At 41.4% G+C, this 19,946-nt stretch overlaps 1 protein-coding gene across 1 annotated transcript in view; it reads right to left on the reverse strand.

Annotated features, from left to right (window-relative positions):
* The window catches only part of CDAN1 (codanin 1), a 31,936-nt gene that overhangs the window by 4,099 nt on the left and 7,891 nt on the right, over positions 1–19,946 (reverse strand). The window contains 25 exon segments of the mRNA XM_068399754.1: positions 631–694; positions 1,072–1,179; positions 2,802–2,959; positions 3,954–3,971; positions 3,974–4,031; positions 4,513–4,541; positions 4,544–4,578; positions 5,038–5,187; positions 6,737–6,774; positions 6,777–6,842; positions 7,534–7,611; positions 7,614–7,669; positions 8,683–8,737; positions 9,857–9,946; positions 10,635–10,716; positions 11,320–11,486; positions 12,131–12,274; positions 13,090–13,204; positions 13,997–14,205; positions 15,202–15,277; positions 16,330–16,419; positions 17,115–17,224; positions 18,246–18,366; positions 18,763–18,841; positions 19,742–19,861. Coding sequence (XP_068255855.1) covers positions 631–694; positions 1,072–1,179; positions 2,802–2,959; positions 3,954–3,971; positions 3,974–4,031; positions 4,513–4,541; positions 4,544–4,578; positions 5,038–5,187; positions 6,737–6,774; positions 6,777–6,842; positions 7,534–7,611; positions 7,614–7,669; positions 8,683–8,737; positions 9,857–9,946; positions 10,635–10,716; positions 11,320–11,486; positions 12,131–12,274; positions 13,090–13,204; positions 13,997–14,205; positions 15,202–15,277; positions 16,330–16,419; positions 17,115–17,224; positions 18,246–18,366; positions 18,763–18,841; positions 19,742–19,861 — 2,316 coding nt within the window.

Here is a 19,946-nt window from a genome sequence, read left to right on the forward strand (position 1 = left end):
CACAATAATCAGATGTGAACTGCTTTCTGAAAGAATGAACCATGTATAGAACTACTTAAAGTTCTAAAACCAGGAAATGAGAAGGTTGCCCAGTGAGAAAACACCTGCATCCGGATCACTAGCTCCTGCTGAGAAAAAACATTGTATTTAACACATTAGAGCAAGAGAAAAAAAAAACACAAAACAAACTGAAAATGCTCACAGAAGTCACTATACAGAAAACAAGTTGCTTCCTTTCTCTCCAAAGAGAGTTATAAAAATATGATTTAAGGGAACAGGCCCTTACTTTTAGGGAAAAAAAAACCCCTCAGCTGCAACTTTTCAGAGGCAGAAATACTGGAAAACATATCATGTATTTAAACAAAGGTATAAAAAAATCAAAACCAATGGAAATGTAAGTGAGAACACCAGATCTGAAGGATGGTTAGTCACAGTATAATGCTGTCTCACAGAAGGTGGGAGTAAGAGCAACCACACAAACTGATAGAAAAAAAAAAATCTACAGACTCCATGACACCAAAGAGAATCAAACATCCATGAGCTCTAAATACTGAAGTCTCTGACCTCAAGGACTTAAGAGAACTGTAATAACAGATTTCAGTCTCAGATAGTTTATCATGACTGACTTACCCAGCAAAGAAGCCAACTCAACCGTGCACTTTGCCAGCTGCTGTTCTGATGTGGGACACATGAACTGGAAAACACAAAAAGAAGTTGTATCTTAGTCCCCATACTGCAGACTGGACAAAACAGGGCTTCACAAGGGATAAAAATATCAGAGAAGAGCAGGCAATTTACAGCAAGAAGCACCGAGCTGTAATCAGGAGACCATTAAAGATTGAAAGACAAGAAAAGACCGCGTATGAAAAGGCAATCCACAAAGGCTAATTTTAAGTAACAAGCAGATCTACACAGTATAAAAAAAAAGGCAGTGCAGCTTTGTCACATTTGAGATCAGAAAAAAAACATTCAACGGAATTCAACTGTGAGGCAAGGCAAGCTAAAAAGTTTACAGGTATGAAGAGAGCTCGAAGTGGTCGAAGGGTTTTTTTGTTGCTTTTTTACTTCTACCTTTCTGCATCGAAGTGTCTGACTCAATCTTCCCAGCAAGCACTCCAGCCAGATGCAGTCAATCACTTCACCCTCATCCCGTGGGCCCACAGCAACACAGAGCACAGCCTCGATGAAAAAGACAGCAGTAATTCACCTGTTAGTATCCTGCAGTTCCACAAGCAGATCTTTGGACCTGTGACAGAGCAGTTCATAGATAGTCCTCAGGTCCTCCAAAAAAAAAAAAAAAAAAAAATTAAGCTAGTATCCTCCTCATTTCATAAGACAGATTAAAGCTGAATTTTTAACAACCTTACCTGTGTCTGGTTTTCTACCATAGCTCTCACTAATGTAATGAAGTCAAAGTCACTGAGAGCAACCAGTTCATCCTTCTTAAAAGTAAATCGCTCTGAAATCTCTAGATAAAGCTGACAGCACAGCAAGCAAGTTGAGGCTAGAATTGCTACAGAAATCCAGAGTTCTCTTATATTGTCAAGGTAGCTTCAGTGTCAATAGAAGCTGAGTATGAAGAGCACTAATAGCGTTATGGCATAAAAACTGGTTTAGCAAATTTTACATGTGGTAGCACTTCCCATCACCAGTGATTTACCACCCAATATCAGAAACCCAGAATGGAAATCAAAAGAATGAAAAAATATTTTAAAAGCTGTGTCTCAAGATGTCATACAAAAATATCTGCAAAAAGCAACAGTTTAGAGAAAAAAAAAAACTGATTTCCTCACATACCTTACCCTCCTCTTTTTATTTTATCTCAAGCAAGAAAGCATTAAAGGATGTGTATTCATTCTCATAGGATTGCTGGGAACACAATGACAGTGAGATCCAGTATTATTGCTCAAACAGACAAGAAGCAGAAAAAAAAACAAAAAAAAAAAGGCAGAATACATAGTAGTAAAAAAGTGAGGTTTTTACAATTCTTTTCCTCATGGGTTACTCACACAGGTTATATAATTGCATGATTTTTTACAAAAACGGTGACCTTTTAAAAGCCTGGGAGAAGAAACCATAATGTAATTTGAAACAGCTTGAACAGAAAATTGCTTGGATCTAAGCCTGAAATTAAGTCCATACCATCACCTTTTTTTTAAACATATTCTGATTCTCCATTAACTATAGCAGAATGAAGGTGCAGATGCAGACTGGCAAAAATCTTTCAACAGATTTGTACAGATTCATCTGACAATTCAGTGTAGAATTCCTGGTGTATAAGATGGGACAGTCTACCGAGTTGTACAGGACTGAAAGGACCAACAGGAAATACTTACTCTGTAGAGACCAGGAGACTCTCCATAAAAAGAGTAGGTCTACATAAAAGCAGCTATTTTGTCAGATGACTCTTCGGCATACAGCTGTACACAATGCTCACCACACTATAGTTTCAATGCTACTAGTATCAAAAAGGCCACTGCCAAGCTACCAGAAATCCTGGATTTGAGAGAGTACTCCTGATCAGGGAACTCTGATCTACACACAGATAGCGAGCAGGGGGATGAAAAAAACATGAGACCTTTCCATCATGCTTCCTAAACACTCCTCACAACCAGTTCCTTAGAACGAGAACATCCCCTTTAAAAAAAAAAAAAAAACAAAGAAGAACAAAAAAAAAACCAAACAACACCAACCAAGAAACAACACCAAACCCCCCAAAAACACAAGAAATCCCACAACGAAACACAAAGATGAAAAATAAAAAGGGAGATAGGGCAAGCGAGGAAGTGAACACTATGTACCTTAATCTCGTTGATTTGGGAGGGAAATGGAGCACAGTGCTGACAGCCTGGGAGGGCAGTCCCTTCTCAACCTCCAGAGCATCCCTCACCAGGCAAGGGAAGTCCTGGGACTTTCAGCATTCTGTTGAAGGTTGCCTTCACTTCTCTTTTGATGAGTGCTACAAAGAACAGGGAACAAATCCTGTCTACTTCAGCTTTTCTCTCCAGCAAGGCAGACGACTGTTTCCAAACACTACCCTTATTAGCCTCTCATTCCGAGGGCCATGTCAAATGAGGAAAAAGACCACTTTACACTTTCAAAACCCTTCTCACTCTGAGCTCCCATTATATTTAATGGGCAGAGGCACAGCTGCAGAGAGTGTGTGAACCCACAGCTCTAAGAGGCAGCACCCATTACCACCAGCTACCACTGGTAACTCATCTCATTCTCCATCAAAATATTTCAGCGGGTTTAATGAACACGGTAGCTAAGCCAGGAAGCAATGTCAAAGTAGAAAGGTGAATCAGCGTGATCATACCAGTTCAAGCACTGCGCCCATGAAAGCCACACGTTTTCTACCAAAATAAGTTTGACCAGCATCCAAAACACTGAGCTCCTGCTGCTGCAAATGGTGCTGGATATTCCTCCCCAGATTCTTGGCCCAACCTCCTGAAACAAAGGGTTTTTAGAGATTCTGAGGGGTTGCCAGAGCACTACTACAGAGTAAAAGGACTACAGTTGCCTTCAGCCTGCTGAAAACACACCCAGTCCAAGAGGTGATTTCAGAAGTACTCTGTACATGTGGACCATAAGGTGGTTTGAGAGAGCAGCTGTCTGTATCATATGTTTGAAGTGCGAAGACAACTTCAACCTAGATGACATTTTCAGAAGCAGCTTTCCACAGCATTCCTTCTCACCATTCTACGAGCCTCCATAACTAAATATCACTTACATGGGCCAAGCCTGAAAAATCCCTGAAGAAGGTTCTTGGAGCTAGAAATCATTCCTCTTATTCCTAAACAAGGAGGGACAGAGCAACTGCATGCTTCCCACTAAAAGAAAAATGAGTAGGACCAAGTGCTTTATAACACTGGAATAAATTCTACCCCTTGATCTCAGAAAGAGTACAACATACAGGTCAGAAGGGCCCAGTTCAGGGTAAGGAGACTCACCTGCAATGTTGGCAGAAGCCAGCCACAGGCTTTCTCAGTAGCCAGTTCCACTGCAATGTCTTCTGCACTACTTAAAACCTTTAAAGGGAGGATAATAAGTGATACAAAATTTACTACCAGCCACAGCACTACAGTCAGTGAGAAGTCAGAAGGAAAGGCTTAATTTTGGCATGCAACATTTAAACAGAACACCACCACCTCTTGTGGGAAGTGCTACTCTGAGCAATAGGACACAACCCATTTTGATTTCCCAAATCTCATCAACCCCATCACTCTTGGGGAAGTTGATGCTAAACAAAAGCATTATCCTTGCAAGATGAATGCAACTTATGTACCATTCTAGTCTCAACAGTTAGCTATTGGCTAGAGTATCACTTTAGTCAGAATATTGAAGGCAGCCTGGCAGAGGTGACTCTCCTTAGATAAGAGTCCTCACATAGGGGCATCAATAGATTCCATTGTCCTAACCCTATTAAGGGTAAGCAAAGCAGCAATGGTAAAATAGTAACAGTCCTGACTTAAAGTCAAGGTCTTTAGTAGTTTTAGCAAAAATACATACTGCTGCAGATGTCTCTTCTGGCAATAACACCTTACAGCCTCAGGACACTTTCTTTTTTTTGCAAATCTGCAAGAAAAGGAAAGAAAAAGTGCAACAGGATTAGTCAAAGTTCTTGGACAACACTCAGAGAATTCATTACTGTACGAAACTTTCACACGCTCTCTTAACAGTCAAAACCAATTGGAAGACTGCAGTGAAATAAGTCACCAAAAGAACTAGACAAGGGAAAAGCAATTACATGCCACCAAGCTGCAATACTGAGTTTTCCAAAGAGGGGAAATACAACAGCTGCAGTGGATGTCCGTTTGGAGCTGGATGCAGAGGGACACACAGCACCTTTATTCCTTCCTACAAATACATTAGCATTAACTGGCTTGAGGTGCAGCAGACAGTCACCCTAAGAGCAGAGGTCAGGGTTTATAATTACCAGAACCTGAGCGTGACAGGCCAAGCTGAATTAGGCTTATAGATTCTGCAATAAGAAGAGACAGGAAGGCATGAGTTTAAATAACTTTTCCTCCTTACTCTCTGCCTTTGATGAGTGCCTGGGCCCCTTCTTCGTACAGATGAGCGCACACCTCTTCAAGCAGCTTGTCATGATTAGCATCCTTCTCCTTCACTTTATCCTGCAACATGACTTCAGCCCTTTGAACCAACTCTGCTACCAGTGTTGCCCTGTAAAAAAACAAGAACTATCAGACAGACTGAAATCAATACAACAAACAGTGCACACTAACTGTAACCAGCTGTCTCCCCCCAATTCAGGAGGATACCACTCTCTCTCAGGCACAAATGCAACAAACCGCTTTGCTAAAAACAGAATTAATCACACTGCGTTTAGTGCTGTTACCATCTCCTTGTAAGGAAGAAGCAGCAATGAAGATATTAAAATAGCATTAACACTGAAGAGTCAAAAGCCTTTAGGTTTTAATAGCAACACATAAGGTTACAGGTATCTTCTCTGGCAGCAATACCCTTATACTCTCAACGGATAGTGGCCAGAAGCCCAAAGATGTCAACAGCAGCCCACTACAACCAGCACTCACTTGTGGGTGATACCGTTCAATGTCTTCAACAAGTTGGACAATGGACAGTGCAAACTCTCAGCAAGGCTCATGAGTGACATGCTGGAGCGCAGGGCTGCCCCTTCAGAAGGACTGTGACAAGCTGGAGAAATGGGCTGACAATGGGGTGGTGACTGTGTACCTGTACAGGCTGCGGGTCCACTGGCTAGGGAGCAGCTCTGCAGAAAAGGATCTGGGGTTCCCAGGAGACAGGCTAAATGAGTTAGCAGTGTCCAAAGAAGGCCAACCTTACACGGTGCTGACATTAGCAACAGTGCAGCCAGCAAGTCAAGGGAAGTTGCTAAGTTACTGCTTCCCTCGCCACTGTGAGGCTTCATCTGGAGTACTCTCCCCAGCTTTGGGACCCTGGTACAAGAAAGCCACTGAAAATTTGAGTGACTGCAGGAGGAAAGAAAAAAAAAAAAAAATGACTAGATAGCTGGGATGCTGGAGCACGCAACCAACAAGGACACTGGCGGAGCTGGTTCATTTAGCCTGGAAAAGAGAAGGTGAAGGGAGAGGGAACTCTTCTTCTTATAGATCCAAGAGCGCTTTTTCCAAGAGGATCTTCCAAGAAGCGCCTCAGCTAAAGGTCGACAGGCAACATGCACAGGCAGGAACAAGGGAAAATTCTAACTGGGTATAAGGAAGCATTTTTCACAAAGCCTGGGAAAATTAAGCATTGGAACATGGTACCAAGAGGCTCCTGAATCGCCATCCTTAGAGACTAACAACTCACCTGGTGAAAGGTGCCAAGCAACCTGATCTAACTTGAAAAGCTGGCCCTGTTGTGAGCAGGAGTTTGGGTCAGATGACCTCCAGAGTTCCCTTCTGACTTGAGATTTTTCCTATGATTAGCAAGAATGTTCTGAAAGGGATTTTAAGTCTCAAAATGCTGTATTATGTTCACATTCCAAGTGTCTCACAGTCATATAGTCTTCTCTTTGCATTCCTTCACAAATTCCCCTCTACGATGGCAATCAGATGTTGCTGGACCCCACTGTCATAGCCTCATACAGCCTTGGTGTTCTGCTATACAGCATACTCTGAGGGAAGCTTTCTTTCTTCCCCCCCGCACACACTTTTAAAACAATCAACTCTTTGCCTCCATTAGCATAAAAGTTACTTCTTAAGTCACAGAACAGATCACCAGCACTTACTTGATGTGCTTAACACAGTTGGATCCCACCCTCTCTGTCCACAAATTTCAACTGTTCTGCGTAGGGAGGGAGGCTGGTTGTGGAAGAAGGCCTGTTCCAACTCTACCTGTTCAGAGAAAAGTGCTACAATTTGATTAGAGCACTCCACCCAGATCCTCCTCAACACAGGAATGGACAGAACTACCATCTGGAATTGTGCTAAAAGGAACGCAATTTGCCTACGCTAGAAACTTTACTGTAGAATTTAGCACCCCTGTAAAATATTTGCTCCCTATTTCTTTCTAACCATTAACCCAAAGCTTATTACCAGGGTTATGAAGCTACAAAAGCAAATGCCCGGCAAAGGGAAGAATGGGAGAGTTCTGACCGCACCTACTGGTAGTGAGTCACCACATAGGGTTTGTTTTTGGAAAGAAAGGATCCTCTCTTTTAATTACAGGCTGGTAATCTGTAGGCTCCTACACAGTTCGTTCTTTCAGTGGACACTGTGGCTAGAATCTAACCAAAACAGAGTATGAGAAACATACCAACATTTTATGTTAAAGAAGAGGCAGAGAGAGAAAACAGGCTAGTTATTTCAAATTGCAAGAATGTTCACTGAAGTTAGCTGGATTTCAACACCACGACTATAAGCAAAGAATAAGGAGTAAGGATACCTGACTGTTAAACACAATGTTCACTGCTGCCTAGGCCCATTCTTTTCTTTCGCTGGCATTAGGATACCACTGGGTACCCTTACCCTCACACAAGCAATTTCTCCTGCCCTGCTTCCCCTTGTGACTCCCTAATTTCATTACTGCAGTTTTCCGCTGTGTGACAGAAGCCTTGTGTGCCAAGGACTCTGCAGCTGTTGGAGTAATTTTCCTTATAAAGCCCACCGTTTCTTTGCTCCACTACCAGCCACAAAAGAGGCAAGTAGTTTCCGCAGCTCCCCTGTACAGAAAAACATGCAAAAGCAGTCATCATCCCCATAAGCAAGGGAACAAATCAAAACTCGAGAGATTTCCACACTGTCAGTCCTGTTTCCAGAGCAGATTCTCTCAGCTTCTGTGAAAGCTGAAGTTTCAGAAAAGCAGAGGGTCATCCCATCCATTTAACTTGGAGGGCATAGCAAGGCACGCAAGACTATGAAGACAAAAGGAGGCTTCCAAAAAGCTCCCTGGCACACAGGACTTGTTTTGAAGGATCAGGGAGCAGTCATTTCTTTCTATGCATCCCTTTTTAGCATAGCAAGCAGGAACTGTAAAGTCTACAAGGACAACAAGGCAAGCAGAGTTACACAAAATTCCAACAGGATCAGGAGGAAATACCAGGGGAAAAGCTTGAAGACATGTTCAACCCCTAGAAGCTTTCATGATGCAGGTTTAACATACAGTTTTCCTAGCAGCTAAGTCCCAAGAAGCAGAGCACCATCCCACCATCTGGGACTCTATTGTCTACAGAGAGGGATTTCACCAATGGCAGTCAGATCCCAGCAAAAAGATATCTCAAACAACAACCTCATAAAGCATCAGGGCACAAAAGGATTCGTCCCCTCTTTCTGGCAGCAGAAATATGCTCCAAGGATCAAGGCATTCCTCACAGCACAAACACCTCTCCCTGTGCCTAGGATGGAAAAGTTGTACACTTACTCTTTACAATGCTTCCTTCCAGTCTGTGAAGGATGAGTTCCTCTCTCCCTCTGTATTCAAGCTCTGTAGATCAACTATCCTGACTGTGTAGCCTCCCTCCCCCAGCTTCACCAGATACTATTCACAGCTACACGAGCTTCTGCAATACAGCTTTTTATCAAGGTTGACTCATACACAACTGAGACCTGAAGTTGTGAGGAGGGGTAAGAAAGACGACCCGAGGACTCACAGTACCAAAGGATAAATAAATATAAATAAAAATAAATATATACAAATATATTTTATTTATATAGCAAAGACAAATAAAATACTCACCAAGATAGGGACAGCAGGTATAAAGTAACTGCTGATCCACCAAGGGTGCAGAGTCCTGGAGAAAAAAGGAAGGAAAGGCTGAAAGGACACAGCAGGAAGAAACAGTCTTCAGCAAGGTCAGAAATTCCATACTCGTGGTCGCAGGCCAGGTTTCAGGACTGCCCTTCCACGAAAACAATAAAAATAACTGGATCCCAAAACCACAGTAAAATTATAAACTTTGCAGCACAAGTGTTCAGTCCAGCCCTGTAACACACAATGAGCTGCTCTACATTCAGCTAGTGTAACTCAACCTTTGTTTCTGATCACTGTTAAAGCCCAGCTGAAAGCTGGTGGTTACAGAAGAGAACCAGGACTGTTGCCACAGCTGCTACTCATAAAAAAAGAAACCTCTCCATGAAGAAGAATAAATGAGAAACATCTGCTATGCATTACACCTCCACAGGTGTCTTCACCCAGACTCACTGGAACACTGTACTGTGGAGTAATGTCACCCCAGCATTACACAGTACAGCCAGAGGTATGGGAGGAAAAGCAACTTCAGATCCCATCCACACAGGCAGTGCGTACTGCACTCATTTGTTTGGAGAAAAAAAAATAAAAAAATCAGCTGACCTCTTCATCTTATCTCTACCACTGAAGAGATAGGGCAAACCAGAACTTTCTAGTTAGAACAAGATGTATGTATATCTTAGCAAACATACTGCTCATTTTTCAAGGAATACTATGTATTCTCTTGCATGTCTGGGAGTTAACCTGAAATATGAACTCACCTCCTTTTCTGCTTGCTCATACTATTTTCAGTTCAACTACCCTTTATCATGCAACTGGAAAACAACTGACTCCAAAGACAGCAACCTTGCTCTTACAGTCCCACCTTACTATTTCTGTTCAATCTTGCTCTTATAGTCGCATCTTACTATTTCTTTTGAGTTCACTATTACTACTACTTATTTCTGGGAAGAGCTGCAGTTCTATCAGCTCACCTTGTACTGCAATAATCAGTGAGCAGGAAAATGGCATCTGATCCTTCAGCAAAACTTTGCACCTATTCTGCAAGCCATTGCAGCATGTGAGATGGCTCCTGCCTGAAAAAAGCCCCAGAGCTGTAACACGCAGTTACAGATCCATCCTCATCCACAGATTCAGAGGATGTGCTGCTGCACTAACTCACCAAAGCCTGAGCAGATGCCACAGTATCCATCATCAGTCCCTCCTGCCTCACATCAGCAGTAAAAAACAACTCTTCAGGAACTGATGGAACCTGAAACAGAAACCCCAGTAGTTACAACCTAAACAGCAGTCAGTAACTTACACCATTTCTGATAAAGAGAACAGTAAAAATCTCACCAACCTCCCACCCACAAAAAAAACTAGCACTAAGGATCCTCTCTGCCTTAAGGAGAACCTTTCCATAAAATTAAAGATTTAGTTTGATCACTCTAACATAAGCCACCTTCCTTACCCTCCCCATACAGCATCCTTCACCTTTCCAACAGGTTCCTGCCAATCAGTTACCTTGCTTCCAACTGAAGGCACAAAAGGATTTTAAAAGTTCATCACGCACCACCCCTTTATCAGACAAAAAATTCCCCGGTAATTCAAGGCTGCCAGCTAGCACTCCATTTTTGTGACAAGAGCTTCCAGTTCTAACTGGAATCAGCTGTCAATTTGCTTACAAGGATGCAGATTTGTAAGTACAGAACGTGTTTCAACACCAATTAGAATTCCTATTGAAAAAAAAAAAATGTTGCTTCACACAATTCCAGTAAAGGAAAATAATTCTCCATGAGAATACAGAGGATTCTTTAAACCCCACACTACTGTAAAAAAAAAAAAAACAAAAAACTACTGTTTTGCAGTGTTTTAACTCATTTCAATACTATTTTCTATTGAGTTCTGTGACGTGCTTTTTCTTCATGGAAGAGCTGTGTGCACACAGGAAACTCTACCTGAAAAAGCCAACCCAGAACTGCAAGGATCAGCAGCTTGTTCAGGAAACTCATCTCCTTATCTTCAGAAAGGACCATTAACCTGACACACAGCAAAAGCAGCAAGAGAGTGTGTTAGATTTCAGTAGCTCAATTTTCATTATGGAAAAAAAAAATCCAAAACCACTCACTTTTTAATTACACTATTTGTCACCAGGTACACATTCCCTGCTTGTCTGCCTAAAGAGTGGAGAGCAAGCTCTACTTTTTTTGTACATATGCATCTGAATAACATGCTGGTTTAAGTTAACACTGGAAAAGACAATGTTAAGTAACTCTCTAGAATGTGCTTCAAATTTTCCTCATGTATATAGGTAAGGAAACTGGAGCATTATTTAGGCACGGGAGACCTTGTGGGTTTAATGTTCAAATTCAAGGTTTAAAATTCACAGCTGCAGATGTAGAATGAGTGAGTGGGGATTTAAAGAATTTTGTTTACTTAGTGAAAAAACACATATTTAAACCAAATATTAATCTCCGAGTTTAGGATGTGCTCCCTTTGCAGCCTTATGTAAGATAAGAAGTGCTCAGGATTTGCACAAAAAAAATGTACTTTTATAAGAATCTCAAACACCGGGCACCTCAACTAAGCAAGCAAACCTTCACAGAAAAGTTCTTCAACAAATATCCTTTCCTAGGCTCCTACCTGTATACCTGCAGCAACAGACAAAATACTTTCCTGTAGTAATCAAGGAAAGGAGCAATATGATCCACAAGGGAAAGGTACTCCACAATCCAAGGAATAGTCAGGACAGAATGTTGATCCCGAATAGATTGTCTCAGAAGCTTCAATACATCCAGTACAGGCAGGGTCTTAATGGACAACAGAAGTTAAAGCAGCAGCTTGAAGTTACCTTTTGACACTTAAAGAAAATACTTTATTATGACTTTTCTTTCTAGGATTTCATCTTCTGTACAAGAGGTGACTTTCTGGCTAATGCAAACATTTCTTAGCACACAAGCAGAGGTAAGACCACACTACGATGGGAACCAGAGGTCTCACTGGGGCTTTCAAAAGTAAGGCTATAAGCCTTACTATGCACAAGTGGAGTCAAGGTCTAACCTCTGCCTCCTTGCATTCAGTATGACACACTGTTAGGAGATGGATGTGAAACTAATAAAAACATTCCCGGTAGCTGGATTTTACACTATAAATACAAGTCTTCTTAGCTAGGTCAGAGTTCTGGCATGACAGCCCCAGATTCACAGAAATAACAGAAGACTGGTACCTCACCATCAGTGCATTGCTCTCTCTTTTCAAGCTTACATAAACTCTTCTTTCCTTTATTCCTAACCGCAGAATATACAGTAGGGGCACAGAACAGTGTAACATCATCCCAGGAACCACTGGCTCACTTCGAAAGGGCGTAACTATTTATAATCCCTTCCTTGGATTAGAAAACCTGCCTGTCAACCAAAGGCCACATTAGATTTCTTAGAAGAGTTTGGTTTCTTACTTGGTTTCTTAACACTACTGCGGAGTCTTGCAAGTCTCTAGTTGGTTGCTCCACAGTGCGATATGGCAAGAAAACAAGAAACCCCAGGAACTTGGCGAGGAGTCGTAGGCTTAATAGGACCACAGTGAAACGCTTCTTTTCATCCTGAAATTAAGAAAAGCAAGCTGGGGCAATGCTACCCTAAACGGGCAAAGCAACTACCTACACTAAATTTCCACTCCCTTCATGTAAAAGGACCATAGAGCTTTATCACTGCTTTTAATAAAGATACATTTCCAAAATACATATTTATCAAGCATTTTAAATAGCTTCTGCCTCCACTGCTTCACTTACAGTGAGAAGAAATTAATTCAAGAGCTTTCTAAAACAAGCAGCTGCTCAATCACATCTTCATATTAACAACTTTGGAATCAATGAGAGGGCAGATCTCATATTGCCTCCTTTATACCATTACTGCTCTGCAAGTTTTCATGCACCTTTGGCTGCTACTTTGCTAATAGACTATAAGCTATGACACCTCTGATAGGTACAGATGAGTGAAGAAACATCTGAACGGGTATCAACAGGCATGACTACAAATTCATTCTAACTAAAATCTTTCTACATAGAAAAGTATCAAGGAGCTATTGCAACTGAGTGCAACAACTGAACTCAGTTACTTCATTGATGTAACACAGTACTAACAAGTTAAAAAGAGGCTCTCACTTTTCAAACCATTGTGCATCATCTCTTATGACACAGTTCTACGAAGCACCCTGAGGCACAGAAGCAAATGGCAAGGGGCTCAGACATCCATAATCAAGTTGCAGAGTTATGACAAAATCACATGAAGAAGCTCTTGTACTGCTAGTACAGCAGTGGAAGCTCCAAGGCAACTCAAAATCAAGCCAGTAATTCTTTGGGTCCAGGAACAGTTCAGGGAAATTCCTGCCAGATATGTTTGCAAAAAACAAGCTTACCTGTTCATCCATATTTGCTTCCCCATCACTGTGCTCATGCTCCACCAGAGTAAGGCCATCCAGTTCGAGTATCTTCAGGCACAGACTATCCATCAGGTGCTGATTGAACTGGTAACTTCAGCAAAAGATGATGATGAGTCAGACCGGGCTGAAAACAGCAGTAAAACCTCAACTAACACACTGCAAAATTTCAAGCTTGTCTCACGAGTTGTATCGAGTATCAGCAGACTTCCAAGGTAAGACTGAAGACAAGCAAGCAAGGGACAAGACTAGTACTGGCTGACCCCCTTCTCTTCCACTCTTATTTTGTACTTTTTCTAACAGATGCTATTTAGCAAGTCCCAGCATAGGATAACATGGATGTCAAAGCAGGAAGCTGTAAAGTAACTGAACTTAAGATTCAAATCTCCCCCAGATCACAACTCCTCCATGCTGTGGATTGTGGAAAAACTCATTAAACAAAACCATGAACCTGGCTTCATCCTCTAACTCCTTAACTTCATGCACTACCATACAAGAAACACTTGGCCAGTCCAGTGCCCTTGCTATGCAGCACTGCATGCCTTGACACTGGGAAATGCTGATGGCCTGTGACAAGATGTTATAGTTTTATAGAAGGAAGATTATTACCGTACAATCTAGCTTAATGTAGCGCACACATACAGAAACACATTCTGTGCTCTAGCAGAACCTGCTTATTAACATGTTCACTGTGCGTGCTGGCCAAGAACACTAAGTGTGGTATTATGCAGCTTCAAAACATTTCTGATACGCTCTGCCTAGGTTACACCATGCCTCAAGCTCTCTGGACAACTCCCTGACGCTCCCCCACTGGAAGAGCAACATGCTGTTGTTCCCCACTCTCCCACACACTTCACCAAGGAAACAGCAACCATGGGCAGCTAACCTTCCTGCGCTGAGGATGAAGTCCTTGAAGAACTGCTGGCACCCTGGGAATGAAGGAGGTGGACAAGGTCCTCTGATGCTCTGAGGAACGACAAATCTTTCCTGCAGCCTCTTCAAACGGCTCAGATTATCAGAACCCAGCATATTAAGGACATCCTGGTCTGGGGTGTCTCCCCAGCTTGCGCCACCTCCAATAGGACCTTTACACATCTTCAGGAGACAGAAAGAGTAGTGAGGTGGAAAATTTGTAAAAAGGCATCATTTCACTTCATCTCTCACCCCATATATTCTCCCTCCCTCACAAGACACTGTTTTAGGAGTAATCCAAGCACGGCCTTTTCAGGTGGTCCACTACAGAAGATCTCTTTTCCTCATGCCAAAACATGCTACCCACCTTGGCCATAAACAGCCTATAGATCTTGAGAGATGGAATGCTAATCCTATACATCTAACTCAGGCACATCTAGCAGACTACATCTGGATGTGCAGAAAGAACACCTATCACTCGCATTAAATCCTGTTGATGCGGCAAAGTCCATCTCACCTCTTTCCCACAATCTCCCTGAACACACACATCAGACAGGACACTGATGCAAATTCAGACTGGACACTAGAGGAATTTTTAATATTGAAGAATACAGTGAAAATCTATAATCAGAAGCATCTTTTCTTTCTTCATTCCTTCAGTTACAGTGAATTCAGATGATGCGGGGAAAAAAACAAAAAAAAACAAAAAACTGTAAACTGTAAACTACCACAGTAATACTTTATCAAAAAGAGCCTGTTGCAGCATTACACAGAAGAACCAGAGACTCCTTGCAGGTAGTAAACTCATGTTGGTAATGAACGGAACTGGAAACCTCTGCACTGGATACATCTCAAAATAGATCCTTAGAATTTCTAAAAATTGTAATTGTTCTAAAGTTAGAAGGTCAAAGTAAACAACCATGAAGAATTAATTCTTACATATCATGATGTGCTCAGTGTGCCTTATCCCCGATTTACACAGAGTTCATCAATAATTTATCACCAATATATATTTCTGGAAAAGGAAGGAAATTCGCATCCTGAAGACTTGGTTCTCCCAAAAAAAGTTTCAATAGGAAAATCTCAAAGAAACTTACATGACACAGTTTGTTTTCTCAGGTTGAGGATGGATCAAATCAGCTTTGATGTATATCTTCATGAAAAAAACAAGCCATTTACCTGGATAAGCTGTTTCTGAAAGAGCCTGGCAAAATGGCTGTGGTTGCAGGTTGCAGACAGGTGAGCCATCATGGCCCTGTGAAGGAAAACAGATCCAGTCATCATTTTGTGATACGTTACAAAAAAATGTTTTAATCTCAAACTATACCAAAAGGCATAAAATAACTGCTTTTAAGAAAGCGATCTCCAAAGGCCACTGCAAAAAGCAACATCTTTATAACCAGGTTTCCCAAGCACTAAGCCCCATCTGCTGACCACAAAAACAAAAATTCTCCCTGAGCACCTGTAAAGCAAACAGTTCTAGAGATAACAAGACTCTTCCTTTCCTGCAATAATGCTGTTATTTAGGAAGAAAATTAACTCATTCAGCTCCCACTCTCCCCTGTGCAGAGCAGTGAGTTGAGAGTTCACACATATGCAAGTAAGAAAACAGCAGCAGCAGTACTTCTGATGCCCAAAGAGAAGGAAAATTTCTCAATTTAAATCTCAGCCCTGTTTTGCTCCTGTGGTGAAGCGTCACCTTCATACACGTAACTTGAATAGGCTGGTGGTTAAGACTAACACAGAAACCCGCAAGGCAACTGTTTTCAAAACCGTAATAGTTTCTTTATATACACTCTATTTTGATAAAGAAATAAATGAAAAAAACAGTTTGCTTTCCATAGGGAAAGCCACAGTTGTCTTGTTTTCAGAGTCAACACACTAGAACCCTCTGAAATAATTAGAAGAGCCAAGAGCTTCTGAACATACAACAGTTCTCCACACTTAAGAGGAGTGGTGGAAACATGAAATGCACACAGAAGTGTATACAATGACAATGTTCAGACTACAACATACTGCTTGTGAGAGGGGGGGTCTTTTTGTGATTATGAACAGGGGAAGAGCTACACCAAGACCAATCAAATTAGGCTCTTGCCACTCGTGGCTTGTTTCTTGAGGATAACAGTTCATACTTTTAAATATAGAAACAAGTTTACACAGACAGTATCTTCCAAGGAGCACAGCTCCCTACAGATTAGTGCAGAAGACCATTAGGAAGAACGTGGAACTTAGGATGCCGAGTCTAGTATGCTTCACCAGCAATTCAGCTACATTAAAGAGCTAGCTGAAGTTGCGTAAGACTCCTACCTGATCTTGTTGCCCAGAACTCTTTCAAAGTCCCAGCCAGTTTTTTCATGGTTATCCTCCCATTCACGCAGCAGTTCATAAAAGACATCCCTGTGAATCAAGATATTTAAGGGTATGAATTCCTACTCATCAAAATTTGGAGTAACAACAACTGAATATTCAATCGGTCCTAAGTTCCCCAGCAAGAATCTACCTCAGATTAAATAACTCAAGCCTCTAAGCATTCAGATACCTTTGCAAAACTCATTAATGTTAGTGGTACTTCAGCAAGTTTCCATTTTCCATGTCTTTGACAGCAAATGCTTAAGCTTGTTATGCCCAAGCTCTGACGGAATGACAAAACACCCATTACCAGACATATTGAAGACTGAGAGGCAGGAAAGAATAAGCCACATGAAACAATACCTATGAGGAGAGAAAAAAGGACCAAGACAACTTGCCATTCTCCCCTCACCCTATTGCTGCAAGCATGGAGGGAGGTGGCAGGAAGAATAAAAGCATACCATATTTATAAGCAGAAGCAATCCAGTGGGGTGACACACTGTACTGGCATTTACCAGAAGTCTCAAGAACTCCTGAAGAATTAAGCTGTTCTTCTCTAAAGACATTAAGCATTTAGCTCCTGCAGTCAATATGGACAAAGACTTTTTTTTTTTAATTACAGTGAAAATCTCAAGATTTTTCTACAGCATGTAGCATACACAGGACATTCTTAATATCCTTTGTTCACAATCATAGAAAGATTATACCCAGTGAGCCACACAGTAACAGTAGGAGAAATTTACCTTTGTTTCTTAAATATGTGAAATGCTCTGTCACTGGGAAAGTTAGAGCGATTGTCAGTTTCTGGCTGGAAAGAAACAGACTGTACAGAGCATGGCAGCAGGAGAGACACCTGTTAAAAATATAAAGGCAGCCATTTAGACTAATGTAAGTCTCTAATTTATCCAACAATATGAGACCTAGAAAAAGCAAGGAAAAGCCAAGTATCACTAGTTGAGCTGTTCAGACACTAGCCATTTCCCAATTGCTAACTGCTAGTGAACACCAACAGCTGCACAACCTACCTTACACTACAGAGGCAGAGTCACTCAATATTATGAGTATAAGCATCTGTCTAAGAAATCTCTACAGAATACATTGTAACCAATATTTATAGAGTGTGGAAAGAAAGATCTGCAAACAGCCATAGTGCACCTTCAACATAGGGCTCCAGAAAATACAGGATAGTGGCTGGCAACTCCTGTATTCTTTCTCCTATTCAAAAAGCCTATATCTTCAAGCAACAAGAGACCTTTATTTACAGCTTTAACTAAAAAGCTCAGCTATTGACATGCCCTCATCTCAGAAAGTACACTGTACTTTCTTTGCCAAGAGCAATTTCCATTTTTAAAAGATGGATGAAACAAGATACAAAATACATTAAAGCAGGCATTCCTACCATCCAGCTTTAGTTCCCTAACTCAGATGATTAGATCAGGAAATCAGGTTTCACAGGCTGCATTGTCTCCTCTGAAGCTTCATTTGCCTAAAAGGCATTTGGAGCTATGAAACTAATCCAATTCCTCCAAACTACATTCTGATATTGCATCTAACCTATCATTCTTCTAGGATCCGTGTTTAATAGATGAGAATCTCAAAAGCAAAACTTGACCCTGTCAAAGTCGCCGGTTGAGGTCATGGCCTGGAGCACAATGTAAAGCTAGCCAGCGGCGATTCACAGCTAACAATCATTGCACCTAGCAATTCACTCACCCACTGACACGAAAAAAAAGTAGCTTTTAGACACTTGCCAAAGATGACACGGCAAGATACTCAAAGTAGAAGGAATGAATGTAACATTAAAGCCATCACAAATGAAAGAGCAACAACACAAAGGTATGAAGCAATGTCAGTTGAGGTCTGCCAATTTTTACCTTGGCTGTGCTGCTTTCATAAGCCTGCCTGAGCCTCTCGTGCAAGGTGGGAGAAAAAGATGCAATCCGTTCATTTTCAGCCAAGAGCTTCAGCGTCCCCTTTTCTAAACAGGAAATAATTCTGCCAAGACAACATGGATAAAATCCACAGACAGACAGCGATAAACACCACGTGATGAACACTAAAGAAATGCTTATGTGCACTTTTCATGAGGCTACCAAGCAAAGAGTTCTAAGCCCCAGGCACCCAGCATCAAATCCTGCTGCCATCCATAGGGCCAATTTTATTGCTCTCATCTCATTACTTGCCCATTCTTGCGTAATTACACTGAAGTTCAGCAGACAGATCAGTGCAAGGAATACTCGCAGACATCCAAATCCAGGCCAAGTTGTATGTTTTGAGGCAAAATTCACAACTCCATGCCTGAAAGTGGTAAAGCTCTAAAACCCAAGCACACTTGCTTCATCTCACACACATCTGCAGACACAAGCAGAGGAAAAAAAATACTGAACTCACTCATACTGATAATCCAAGACTTGAACAGCAAAATAAACACAATTGTGCACACTTCGGAAATGCTGTTTCCCTGATGCATCTAAGGGAAAAAAAGAAACATGAGACAACAGCACCTATCACCTTTTATAAACTAAAAGACCAACAATTAGCTCTCAAGGAAAGTAGGAACTGCCATATCCAAAAACAGTCTTCCAGACCAGCATCCGATTTCCAGACACTGGAACAGACAAATCCTCCCATCCCTACCCTTCCCATACTAAAAGCAACTGAATTTTTCAATGCTGTATGGGAAAGAAAAGATTCCTTCTCAACATTCTGGCCAACAGTAAGCAGATCCAGGACAAAAAGTAGACCAACCACAACCAGTCATCAGCTGCTGTTCCTGTAGCTGGAGACTTCGTGTTCCTAATCTCAGCCCCAAGAATCAGTGAGCGGCAAAACAAAGGTCAATCAAATCAGAGCATCTGGGGGTGAAGGCATCTCCTCTTAAAGCCACTTTTTTGGGTTTTATATCCATATCAAAGTACTAACTGCACCATGCTTAAGTCTGAATTTGCCAAAAAAACAAATGCAACAATTACATATCTATATGGATGGGTCCTGTGCACTTGTAGCCCAACCTTAAATTTAAGAAACACATAGCAGATCAACAGCACTTTTGAGTTGCAAGGACCAATGGAGGAAAGACTTTAGCATATCCGTCCTTCTCTCTGAGACAGTGTTAGCAAGTAGCTACAGCAAATCTCACATAATAGCAGAAAACTAGATTCAAACGGTATCTAGCAACCCCGCTCCATCACATTGCGGAAGCACTTCCCATACATGCATGATTTTTGTCAGCATCCCAGATGAGTCCCACAGCAGTAATAAGATGCTTTTATGGAAGTTAAGACTAACTGTCCAAGCTAAAGGCAACTACACCATATCACATTATCATTCTATGGAAGTAGCATTCTTTCCACTCAATACTATTTTTTACCTTTGCTTGTTTCATTGACTTCAAGGTCACCATCCTTGTCTTCTCCAGTAGAAGTGCCTTTAGATGTCAACAGCTGCAGAACAAAAAAGAGCTCCAGAAAAATATTTGGTACCAGGTTTTCTGGAATAGAGGAAATGAGATACTAAAGGTGTATATTCAGTATTGACCTGCTTTAATAAACGAAAGTAAAAAGATAGGTAACTGT

This window comes from Nyctibius grandis, chromosome 4 (genome assembly GCF_013368605.1).
Source record: "Nyctibius grandis isolate bNycGra1 chromosome 4, bNycGra1.pri, whole genome shotgun sequence".
Taxonomy (NCBI): Eukaryota; Metazoa; Chordata; class Aves; order Nyctibiiformes; family Nyctibiidae; genus Nyctibius; species Nyctibius grandis.